The 12,567-nt window shown below is 39.3% G+C and overlaps 1 protein-coding gene across 1 annotated transcript in view; it reads left to right on the plus strand.

Annotated features, from left to right (window-relative positions):
- Nucleotides 1–12,165, plus strand: part of LOC132557480 (1-phosphatidylinositol 3-phosphate 5-kinase-like) — a 35,890-nt gene extending 23,725 nt beyond the window's left edge. The window contains exons 21-30 of the mRNA XM_060221969.1: nucleotides 43–114; nucleotides 501–687; nucleotides 1,254–1,432; nucleotides 1,958–2,077; nucleotides 5,119–5,227; nucleotides 6,027–6,132; nucleotides 6,306–6,393; nucleotides 8,442–8,529; nucleotides 8,863–9,007; nucleotides 12,080–12,165. Coding sequence (XP_060077952.1) covers nucleotides 43–114; nucleotides 501–687; nucleotides 1,254–1,432; nucleotides 1,958–2,077; nucleotides 5,119–5,227; nucleotides 6,027–6,132; nucleotides 6,306–6,393; nucleotides 8,442–8,529; nucleotides 8,863–9,007; nucleotides 12,080–12,165 — 1,180 coding nt within the window. The remainder of the gene's footprint in view (nucleotides 1–42; nucleotides 115–500; nucleotides 688–1,253; nucleotides 1,433–1,957; nucleotides 2,078–5,118; nucleotides 5,228–6,026; nucleotides 6,133–6,305; nucleotides 6,394–8,441; nucleotides 8,530–8,862; nucleotides 9,008–12,079) is intronic.
- Nucleotides 12,166–12,567: the final 402 nt, after the last annotated feature.

Genomic DNA, 12,567 nt, shown 5'->3' on the forward strand with positions numbered 1-12,567 from the left:
TAAGTACATCGTGTAATTTTAATATTCAATATACTTGACCAGGATTGTAACCATGGAGTTTTATGGTAACCAAGACATCACTTTAGGCGGATTCCTGGAGAAGTTCTGCTTTCGGTATGTATCATTTAGTCATTTCAAATTTTCACAACAAACAATCATATTCAAAAGATGTTTTAACACAAGCTGCTCAAAAGTTCATTAATTTTGGTTATTGATTTTTAAAAACTAACTGTTGAAGCACCAAGTCAAGTTTCAAAGAAGTAGAAGGTTTAGTCACTGTTCTGTAAAATCATCAATTTTTGTGGGGACATATTTTTGTCGATTTTGTGGGTACTTTTATGGTTTGCTATTACTCGGCTGCCAAGATGCAGATCCAAAAATAAGAAAAATATTTGTATCATTACTCTCACCAATAATGTTTTGCCCTGACCGACAAGTCTGAAATTAAGTGTGTGATCTCTCGTCTTAGAATATATTGATTGCTTTATTTTCAATATTAGAGAGTCCTACTCTCTCCAGCCGTATACCTGTCCCTCTGAGGCATGCGATGTCCCCATGTTGGACCATGTACGTAGGATTGTACACAACGGTGGTGCCATCTATATCTCACTGCGCAAGTTGAAGAACTGTGTCCCTGGAGGCGAGAGTGCCATTATGATGTGGAATTGGTGCAGAAAATGCAGACAGGTAGTTAGATAATAGCAAAATAATGTAACAGAGTATCTGTGGGATATCATATATGATTATATTTACGACAACAAGCCCTTTAGAATGCCCAATCATATCTAGATCTGTAGAACTTCCAACAAATAATATCTTAGGTCCTGTACTGTATAACTGGTAAAATTGGCAGGAAATTTAATTAAGAATTACGTGGTATACAGTATATGAATGCATATAGAAACTTGTTTATTTTACAACAACTACAAAGCAGCTTATTTCAACTTTTACAAATCACTCTTGTTGGCTTGGATGTAAGGGGTCTTATTGTGGGAGGAAACCAGAGATCTTGGGCCAAACCCAAGAGGACCGGCAGGTGACCCTTACCTTTTCACATCCGTTCCCAGAATCAAACTCCAGACGGCTAGGTGAACGGCTTGTGTATTACCACTGTGCCACTCAAAACCATAAGCTCACTTTGAGTAATGTATTGACCTTCCTACTGATAGCAATATAACTATAGTTGGTTATAATAATCTTCTGGTCGTCCGGGATGACCTTTTTGACCTCTGTGACTTGATCTATCATTTCAGGCCACACCGCTGATGCCGATGAGCCAGGACACGTGGAATATTTCCTTTGCTAAGTACCTAGAGCTTCACTTCTATGGTAATAGTTTCATGCGCCGAGTGAAGTCAGAGACCTGTACACATTCGTTACATCAAACTTTCAGCCAGTACTTTGGACACAAAAATATTGTAGCAACTTTTAAGTACGTATATTTTTTTATATTTTGAATGAATATAATGCCCTTCTCATCAATCCCCTGCATACCCTAGGGTATCCAGGCAGGAGGCAAATAACCTGCAGACCTCTATTAAATACAACAGCGGCGTTGGCTCTATCCTTTACTCATTAATGCTGTAATACATGCAGGGATTTAAATTTGCTTTTATTGTGATCAGTAAAAACAAAAGTGAATAGCTAGCAGTCATTTCTACAGTGAATGTAAATTTCAGAAAATATCAGTTATGCCAGTATACACCAGTTCATAGATTTGTGCAAAATTAATACCCACTAAGCAGCCAATACAGAGACATCCATAAAATATCAGGACACAAAATTAAGTAACTTCCATTAATTCCAAACTTCATGCAGGGCCTTACATAAAAGACATCTATCAGGCAAGAAGTTCCTAGGTACCATGATTAGCTGTAGATAGGTCTACCTCACTATAACCTAGTTTATGTCTGTAGGTACTGAGGTTAGTTCACTATAACCTGGTTTATGTCTGTAGGTATTATGGTATCTCAAAGCTGGAGATAGCTCTACCTCACTCTGTCATTAACTTGGAGACCGGATCCTACCAGCAACATTTTACACGACTTAGGGAGGAGACCAAGCTTCTGGTCAGCAGGTAATTATAGATATTTATGATATGAAATGTGTGTACAGATTTTGTTTGTTGTAAAAAGTCAGAGCACCATTCATTGTTGCTAGGTAATGTTGATTCATATATATTTTTGTAATTCTATGTTACTATGGAACCAAACCTAGTTAGGCAGGTGACATTAAAAATAGACCCAGATGCACCTAGAAGAGACACTCGGTCAGTGTAAGGGTTACTTCCTACTTAGTGATGATATATTTAGGATGTAAAATTTTAAGTTTGATTTTAACGACGGGAAAGATATTCTACATGGCTTGTGTACTGCTGCATGCTTAATTGCAAGAAATGAAAACAAAAGTTTGGAAAGCCTACTGCAAAACTTACAAGACTGTCTTATAAATGGCAGCAGAGGTAAGGAAATGTGATCTGTGAGATGTGATATAGATACCTGTATATATCTGGTCAGGACCCTACCTTATAGTATAAAGACAAATTCATGACTTTCTGCATCAAAGCCAGTGTGCAGTGATTGATGTTTAAAAGACTGGCTGAATATTGTAATGCACTACATGTTTATCATCAATGGGCTTCATTTGTGATGATACTTTCATGAACTATTTTTATTGCAAATTTCATGAAAAATAATTTCATGAATGAAAGTTGGTTAACAGTAGCCTTTGGCTGTCATTAGGGCATCCTGGATAGTCCACGGGTTACGATTGCTACCACTCTCTGGAACCCAGTGTACTCTGAGGGTTATGATCACTATCACTATCTGGAACCCAGGGTACTCTGGGGGTTACAATCACTATCAATTTCTGGAACCTAGGGTACTCTAGGGGTTACAATCATTATCACTCTCTGGAACCCAGGGTACTCTTGGGGTTACAATCACTCTCACCCTCTGGAACCTAGGGTACTCTAGGGGTTACAATCACTCTCACCCTCTGGAACCTAGGGTACTCTTGGGGTTACAATCACTATCACTCTCTGGAACCTAGGGTACTCTAGGGGTTACAATCACTATCACTCTCTGGAACCTAGGGTACTCTAGGCGTTACAATCACTATCACTCTCTGGAACCTAGGGTACTCTAGGCGTTACAATCACTATCACTCTCTGGAACCCAGGGTACTCTTGGGGTTACAATCACTATCACTCTCTGGAACCTAGGGTACTCTAGGGGTTACAATCACTATCACTCTCTGGAACCCAGGGTACTCTGGGGGTTACAATCACTATCACTCTCTGGAACCTAGGGTACTCTAGGCGTTACAATCATTATCACTCTCTGGAACCTAGGGTACTCTTGGGGTTACAATCACTATCACTCTCTGGAACCTAGGGTACTCTAGGGGTTACAATCATTATCACTCTCTGGAACCTAGGGTACTCTAGGGGTTACAATCACTATCACTCTCTGGAACCTAGGGTACTCTAGGGGTTACAATCACTATCACTCTCTGGAACCTAGGGTACTCTAGGGGTCACTATCACCCTCTGGAACCTAGGGTACTCTAGGGGTTACAATCACTATCACTCTCTGGAACCTAGGGTACTCTAGGCGTTACGATCACTATCACTCTCTGGAACCCAGGGTACTCTAGGGGTTACAATCACCCTCTGGAACCTAGGGTACTCTAGGGGTTACAATCACTATCACTCTCTAGGGTAATCAAATTATCACTCTCTGGAACCTAGGGTACTCCGTTACAATCATTATCACTCTCTGGAACCTAGGGTACTCTTGGGGTTACAATCACTATCACTCTCTGGAACCCAGGGTACTCTAGGGGTTACAATCACTATCACTCTCTGGAACCCAGGGTATCAAAGATCACTCTCACCCTCTGGAAAGGCTTGGGGTTACAATCACTTACTCTCTAAGTAGGAATAGGCAAACTGCTAGGGATCAAAAACTATCACTCTCTAATCTGTTTCAGAGGGACATTACACTCTCTCAGTACTGTGTTAGAATCATGTAGGGTACTCTAGGACTCTCTGGAACCTAGGGTACTCTAGGGGAGAGCCAGAACCTAGGGAGCTTTTCACTCTCTGGAAGGGTACTGGGAGATTATCACTCTCTGGAACCTAGGGTACTAATCACTATCACTCTCTGGAACCTATAAACTGTATGACAATCACTCTCCTAGTTGAGGGGAATTTTATTGCTGGGGAAATGAACTCTCTGGAACCCAGGGTACTCTAGAGGTTACGATCACTATCACCCTCTGGAACCTAGGGTACTCCAGGGGTCAGCTCCAGTCTGATTGGGCAGAGTTTTTTCCTGAAACCCACTCTAGGCTAATCAAATTATTTTGCTTGTATCCTCATTTTCACTGTGAAATGTTCCGGGGGTGCAGAAAGAAAAAGTGACCTAACCCCTGGAGTATCAAAGATGTCTTTAGGAAGGCGGAATTTAACTGTCCCCCTACCAATCTGACTGAACCCCTATATTCCTGTAGGGGGTCACTAGCAAACTACATAACGAATTTATTGCACCAAGGACCCATTTAAATATATATATAATACGTCCCATCACATTTCCTGGCATCCATGTAAAAATGGCCAAGACATTCGTCCAGTCGGACTACATCGTAATCTTCAAAATCTGGGTTTTGCTGCTTTTCCACCAAATAATCTTTGAACACTTTAGCGGCCAACTTATTAGCTTTTAACGTCTTATCAGCGTTAAGTGCCAGGCGTTTTTTTTCCTTGTCTGCAGCTGTGGTCTGCCCGAACCGCCCAGCCATTTTTGATCCGAGTCAAATAGGTGCTTCGTGTAGGGGAAACAACTCGTACTAGATAATAGCAACTTCTAGGATTCACTCTAGCCAATATTCCGACACGGACAGAATGTGAATATCGCCAATCTGTGATTTGAAATTACGAAGTGACGCCTTTCAGAGATAATGGATGGCGGCCATTGCCCCCTATATATTCAGCTGCCCTCTATAGATTTATAGGGGGCAAGCAACGTCCAATCAGATCAATGCATTCTAGTCCGAGGTGCAATAAGTAGGAATAGGCAAACTGCTGATCAAAAACTATGATATAATCTGTTTCAGAGGGACAGACACCTTCAGTACTGTGTTAGAATATGTATTGAGGATTAATGCCGAGAGCCAGAATGAGCTTTTGTCACGAATGGTGGGAGATTACATAACAATGATACAGGTATAAACTGTAGTGACAATGAGCCTAGTTGAGAATTTTACTGCTGAAATGAATCTTGTTGAGAATTTTCCTACTATAATGAGCCCTGTTGAGAATTTTACTATTTTGATGAGCCCTGTTGAGAGTTTTACTGCTAAAATGAATCTTTTTGAGGGTTTTACTGCTAAAAAGAGCCCTGTTGAGAATTTAACTGTTTAAATGAGCCCTGTTGAGAATTTTCCTATTATAATGAGCCCTGTTGAGAGTTTTACTGCTAAAATGAATCTTGTTGAGAGTTTTACTGTTTTAATGAGCCCTGTTGAGAATTTTCCTACTATAATGAGTCCTGTTGAGAATTTTATTGCTATTATGAGCCCTGTTTAGAGTTTTACTATTTTAATGAGTCCTGTTGAGAATTTTATTGCTATAATGAGCCCTGTTTAGAATTTTGCTATCTTAATGAGCCTTATTGAGAATTTTACTTCTAAAATGAGCCTTGTTGAGAGTTTTACTGCTATAATGAGCCCTGTTGAGAATTTTACTATTTTAATGAGTCCTTTTGAGAATTTTACTGCTAAAATTAGCCCAGTTGAGAATTTTACTGCTAAAATGAGCCCTGAGGAGAATTGTACTGCTATAATGATTGTTTTGGTAGTGAAAAACATTATCTGTGTGTGGAAATAAGCCTCTCCAATGAAGAAAGTTTTCACTAATTTTTTAGAAATACAGTTTTTATGAAAAATAGAACCATACCTTCATGTTGATGTAATATTTAATGGATTAAACTCGCAAAAGGATTTTATATGAATTATTTTGATAGAGTGATAAGAGTGACATACACGACAAGGGACGCAGTATCTTGGACAAACTTCAAACATTGGAGAAAAGTCTCAATATCTGGGGTTCTACAGACATCAGACAGATAGGTAGGTACATTGGACAGATTGAGAACATAATCAGTTCATGAATTTATTTGTTCAAATATCTAAATGTAATGTGTCTCCCTCATGAAAAGAATTAAATGGCTAGGTGAGTGAATAGCCCTACAGGTATCTTGTTATCCCTAGAATGTAACGACTGGTTAATCTGTCTGTTGTAGACAAAGTGGGAGGATTTTACTTGTTACAGGATGACCTTGTCAGGATCAAGAGGTCATACTCAGACTCGATCACCAACTGGAACATCAAGTAAGAAATTCTTTGTATTTGTTGTGTACGGAACAAGTGCACAACGCAAAAAATAGGGAAGAGAGAATTCTTTATTTTTCTTTCCTTGTAATCGTTACTTCGTAGATAATTAAGATGGCGACCAGGATCTCGGCCTGGTGGTAATGACATTTATTTCATCGGAACCTAAATCGGTACAAAATCACCAATATTGTGATATTTCCCTTTAATTATATTCATCTTTATTATCCTCGATAGCCAAGTGGTCAAGGTGTCTGACCACCCTTTTTTCGGTTGCCTTCCGCCTCTTTGTCACGGGTTCACGGCCTGTGTGGGGCAGTCACCAGGTATTGTCCATAGGTCAGTGATTTCTCATCCATAAAATCTTACTTTCTCCCACCTCTCAAACCTGGCAGGTCTTTAAATGACATCGGCTGTTAAAAGGACGTAAATCAACAATAAACAAAACCTTGTTATAAGCCTAATGTAAGCTAATTTTGTTAAGTTAAAAAAACTTCCGTTAACTTTGTTTTAAAATAGTTTGAGAAATAAGCTATTGGCTGTGATATATTAAACTGAGTATTACTGTGGAAGGAGATAAGAGCATCTGATTAATTAGGTAACCCCATACTTTTTGTCTGATTTGAGAATCAAACCCTCATCTTTGAGGTGTAACACTGTGTCACCTGATCACCTGGTGCCATGTGACTGAATGTGAAAGGCGACTGTGTCACCTGATCACCTGGTGCCATGTGAGTGAATGTGAAAGGCGATTGTGTTACATCTGTCACCTGATCACCTGGTGCCATGTGACTGAATGTGAAAGGCGACTGTGTCACCTGATCACCTGGTGCCATGTGACTGAATGTGAAAGGCGACTGTGTCACCTGATCACCTGGTGCCATGTGAGTGAATGTGAAAGGCGATTGTGTTACATCTGTCACCTGATCACCTGGTGCCATGTGACTGAATGTGAAAGGCGACTGTGTCACCTGATCACCTGGTGCCATGTGACTGAATGTGAAAGGCGACTTTGTCACCTGATCACCTGGTGCCATGTGAGTGAATGTGAAAGGCGATTGTGTTACATCTGTCACCTGATGACCTGGTGCCATGTGACTGAATGTGAAAGGCGACTGTGTCACCTGATCACCTGGTGCCATGTGACTGAATGTGAAAGGCGACTGTGTCACCTGATCACCTGGTGCCATGTGAGTGAATGTGAAAGGCGATTGTGTTACATCTGTCACCTGATCACCTGGTGCCATGTGACTGAATGTGAAAGGCGACTGTGTCACCTGATCACCTGGTGCCATGTGACTGAATGTGAAAGGCGACTTTGTCACCTGATCACCTGGTGCCATGTGAGTGAATGTGAAAGGCGATTGTGTTACATCTGTCACCTGATCACCTGGTGCCATGAGACTGAATGTTACATTGTATCACCTAATTCCTTGTTGTCATGTGACTGTCTGTTCATGTTGGAAATACTGGGCATCTGTTTAAGGTGAATATTGATTCATCAAACATATATTACTGGTCATTTTCACCACATCTAAATTTGGTGATTTTTTAAGAAAATGGTATGATGTTATTTTTGTGACACTTGTTATTCAAAATTTTAAAATTTTCTTTGGGGCAGTGAGCAAATAAAACAAGAAATTCATCTAGTTATTGAAACATAATATTTCATGCAGTGTATGTACATTATATATGCAATAAATTTATCTGTTATCATATATTTATGTGGAACTGTTTACCTTTAAGGTATGTATGAAGGGAGATTACTCCTGCATGTCATCCATTCATGTATATTTAGCAAATTCATTTTTTGTGTTAGAAAGTTATAGCAAATAAAGCGAAAATTGCAAAAATGCGAAAAAAAACCCCAATTATACAGTATTTAACCAGTCATATTCATTTTTTGAAATAATCCCAAGCATATCTTTTACAGTTATACTAAAACATACTGTATCAGTGTCATAATCTTATCCCCTACTTTAAGATGGAGTTACATGATGGTCCCTTGGGCTTATTCCAGATGAAATAATCTGACAATGTATTTCCAGGCTACAAGAACTGTATTCCCAACACAAGAAAAGACAAATGGTCCTCACCAAGAAGGAGCGGGAGATGAACACACTTATAGGCGATGAAGTTTGTATCTCTAAAATTCATTTTTAATTTATCATTTTATTCAAACGAATCCTTGTGATCCGTTATCCTGTGAATTGAACCTTCCAGATTGACAACTCCTATAAACCAAAGAGAGACTCCCTCAATCGGTGTTTATACCAAATTCCTTTCAAAATGTGGAATATCGGATGTGAGAGACTTTGTTTAAAGCGTTTCCAAATTTTCACAATATCTTTAATCAATGTGAGAAATTTTGCTTAGTGTTATAAAAGTATTGGGAAGAAGATAGTAAAATACCCTCACAGAATCAAGGAATATTATTAGTCATTATAATAGTGATTATTGATTTTTCAGAGTTCACTAGCTAAGTATCCAAAAACAAGCTCGGCATCAGAAGATGGGAGTTATCCCGGCACGGCCAGCCTAGTTGTTGCCATGGAAACAAAACCCTCTGGTAATGGAGGCACTGGAAGATCTAGGCCGTTGACAAGTTCTCATGGTAGGCTGTTTGAGATAATTGAATTCTTATCTGTACCCTACTTTTGCATCAGTGTTAATAGTGTTGTACATAAAATAAGCAGAAAATGTCATCTCCATGAAAACGAAGGTTGTATTTATCGTCCTGGTCAATAATTAAGTTCCACATATCTTACTGTGATGTGTGATTGTTAACTAGACCTGTATACACTACATAACACAGTGACTGGTCCTTTCAATGAGTCACATGACCTCGAAATGAAGCAACTATTTTCATCAGTGCAACATTTTCCAGCAATATCACACAACCTGATTCTTTTTAGTCTCGGTAAATTATTGAATATCATACACAACTATATGTAAGAGAAGTTGTAACTTGTTGTAGATGTGCTGTTATTAACATAATGATCAGTCAGATTTCTGATAAAGGCACATTATCTACTGAATATACAAAAATTCACACAAAAACTTGAGAATTTTAAAACTGTTAATTATATTAAATGTGGTTACCATTTAAGTGTTCTGTTGAGTAACACGTTTGGAAAAAGATTGCCCCAGCACATTTTTCAAAGTAGTATTATTGCGGCTCCCTATTTTTGAACTCTTCATGTTTTGATGTACTTCATGGCAACAGTGATGAATAATTAGAACACGAAATAAGTAGAGCAATATACATATGCTATCTATTGATGAGGTATTTTGTCAGTACAGAAATAATTAAATTTTTTTTCTCTTAATTTTTAAAAAAAAATTCCTTTCTATGATATAGTTGTTTAAATTCGTGGGACTAATATTTCATGGTTGTGATACAGTTTTGGATCATTAACAGGGATTAGATTTTGTGTATGTCAGTACATTGATATAAATGTATTAAGGCATATGACATAGATTTCCTTATATTTTTTATTCATTGTTAAGAGTTTACTTGGTAGTTTATTTCATGCTGTCTTTACTGACTGCAAATACAGCGAAATTATATCCCCCACAAATATTACTAACTATACAGTATGAAGTACTTGTGAGATAAGTTTCCATGACGGCTTATGTTGGTGGAGATGTTTAAAAACTACGAGCAATAGAACTTTGTGTTTTGTTGGTAATTTACCTTGATATTGATCCTTAATGCTAAATTTTTGTTTATGTTTGGTATTATATCATAGTATCAACATTATCATTATGAATGGCACCTCAAAACATACAGAAAGACACTGAAAACCAAGAAAATAAACTGACATATCTGTAACTACATACTACAAATGACCATTGTAAACAATGTGACATCACGACCTCAAGGAACTGACACAGTTCCATCCTGCCTCACAACCTTAAGGAACTAGTACAGTTCCATCCTGCCCCACGACCTTAAAGTGTACCCTGAGAGTAATTTTGTATTTAGATATAATGTTAAGAATGCCGTAAAAATAATAATAATGAAAACCCCGTCAAAATCCGTCGCCTCAGTGTCGAGTTATTAAAGCTCAAAGTTGTCGGTTTTCACCTGTCCGCCCAGACCTAATCAGCCGAATCGTCATTTCTGCGGAATCGAGGCTCTTCAACTCGTGACGTCATAAGTTCAACAGAAATGGCAGTCAACATGACTGACAGTGACAACGACACCGCAACTGAGAGCGATTTGAGCATGAGTTTTGAGGAGTCTGATTATGGTGTGAATGATATGTCTGAAGACGGAATCCAGCCCTACCGATTTGAACTGGAATTACAAGACGATGTATCCAGTGAGGAGGAAAATGACCCTTCGAAAAGTGACGATCGCTTGGGCAACATAGATTGGCACGTACTTCACTGGGTCTCACCAGTAGTCGTGAAAGTAGTCGAACAGTGAATCGTCGTTTCAAAGAAACAAAATAAAATTGGGTGTGGTTTTGGACTAATTTTACTATCTTCAAGTCTGGATCAACAATTTCTGACGTCGGGAAATCGCGTTTGTGCAAGACTATGCATACATTCACGAGGTGTCGGAAATTTTCTTACCGAAGAAGTTTCGTCCGAGGGGAATTTTTCCTTCCTGGGAATTTTCGTAGCACTATGGATATATATAGATAGGGTGTCAACAACCAATTATAACACCCTCCGCTGTGTTAATAATAAAAATTTGATGTTTTAGAAGTTTAAACAATTATTTGACTGGTTTTTACCCTAGCACTGGTACGCGTCTGTTGTTAGCCGACAGGCGTGTCGCCTCACAGGTGTCACAATTGTTTTTTCCAGCCACAGAGGTGCTAATTACCTAACCTGGCACAGGTGTGATTATGAGTTTAGATGACATCTCTACACTGTGAACTGTGTTTTCAAATCAAGATTGGTCATCTTTAATAACTAAACAACATCGTCGGCTGGAAGATCTAAAAACCAAATACAAATACAAACAACATACACACATAACCTATTCTATAAATTCTAATAATTCTATTCTATACAATAGTAGTATGAAAATTCTCGGGGTGAAAATTTCCGTGACCCATTCACGACTAGGCCTTCTCCGAGTATTAGGCGTTCACGATTACGAAGGAATAATATTCCTATGACCGCCCAAGTCATAGGCTAGCCTATCAATTTAAAATGTTTAGTTGTAGAATTAATAACAAAATATCAACCTAACAAATATACTTTTATTTAATCAACAATCAGTTTTATTTATCGACGTCATGCATCGAAACCCCATCCGTGTTAGTGTTAGGACAAGCATACACACCGCTTCCCTCCTCGATAGGAAGCCATTTTAGCGGATTTAAGCGCTAATTCACCGACCCCTCGTTCACTACCTTAGATATTGCGAAGATGTGAAGTACTTTCACGTAAATAAACAAAGAAATTACCGCGGAAAATCCCAAAATAGATCACAATCACATGTAGCACAGTAAAGAGAATATGGCTGCATCAACAAAAGCGTTGAACTTATGACGTCACAGGTTTGGGTGCCCGAAAACGAGGTCAACGCCTCTCAGCCAAAGGTGTGTTTTTCAGAAAAGTCGCAATTTCTCAGTAACGGAACATTCCACGGCATTCGCGTTTTCGGCATAGTGTATTTTATGTGCAGAATTATTTTTCAAGGTCAACATAGCTGACCTCTCAGGGTACACTTTAAGGAACTGGTACAGTTCCATCCTGCCCCACGACCTTAAGGAACTGGCACAGTTCCATCCAGCCTCACGACCTTAAGGAACTGGTGCAGTTCCATCCTGCCAAACAACCTTAAGGAACTGGCATAGTTCCATCCTGTCCCATGACCTGAAGGAACTGGCACAGTTCCATCCTGCCCCACGACCTAAAGGAACTGGTGCATTTCCATTCTGCCCCAAGACCTGAAGGAACTGGAATAGTTCCATCCTGCCCCATGACCTTAAGGAACTAGCACAGTTCCAACCTGTCCCATGACCTGAAGGAACTGGCACAGTTCCATCCTGCCCCATGACCTTAAGGAACTGGCACAGTTCCAGCCTGCTCAACGACCTTAAGGAACTAGTGCAGTTCCATCCTGCTCCATGACCTTCAGGTACTGGCACAGTTCCATCCTGCCCCACGACCTTAAGGAACTGGCACAGTTCCATCCTGCTCAATGAC

The sequence above is a fragment of the Ylistrum balloti genome, unplaced genomic scaffold (assembly GCF_031769215.1).
Source record: "Ylistrum balloti isolate Yb309-2 unplaced genomic scaffold, AGI_CSIRO_Ybal_v1 Utg370678, whole genome shotgun sequence".
NCBI lineage: Eukaryota > Metazoa > Mollusca > Bivalvia > Pectinida > Pectinidae > Ylistrum > Ylistrum balloti.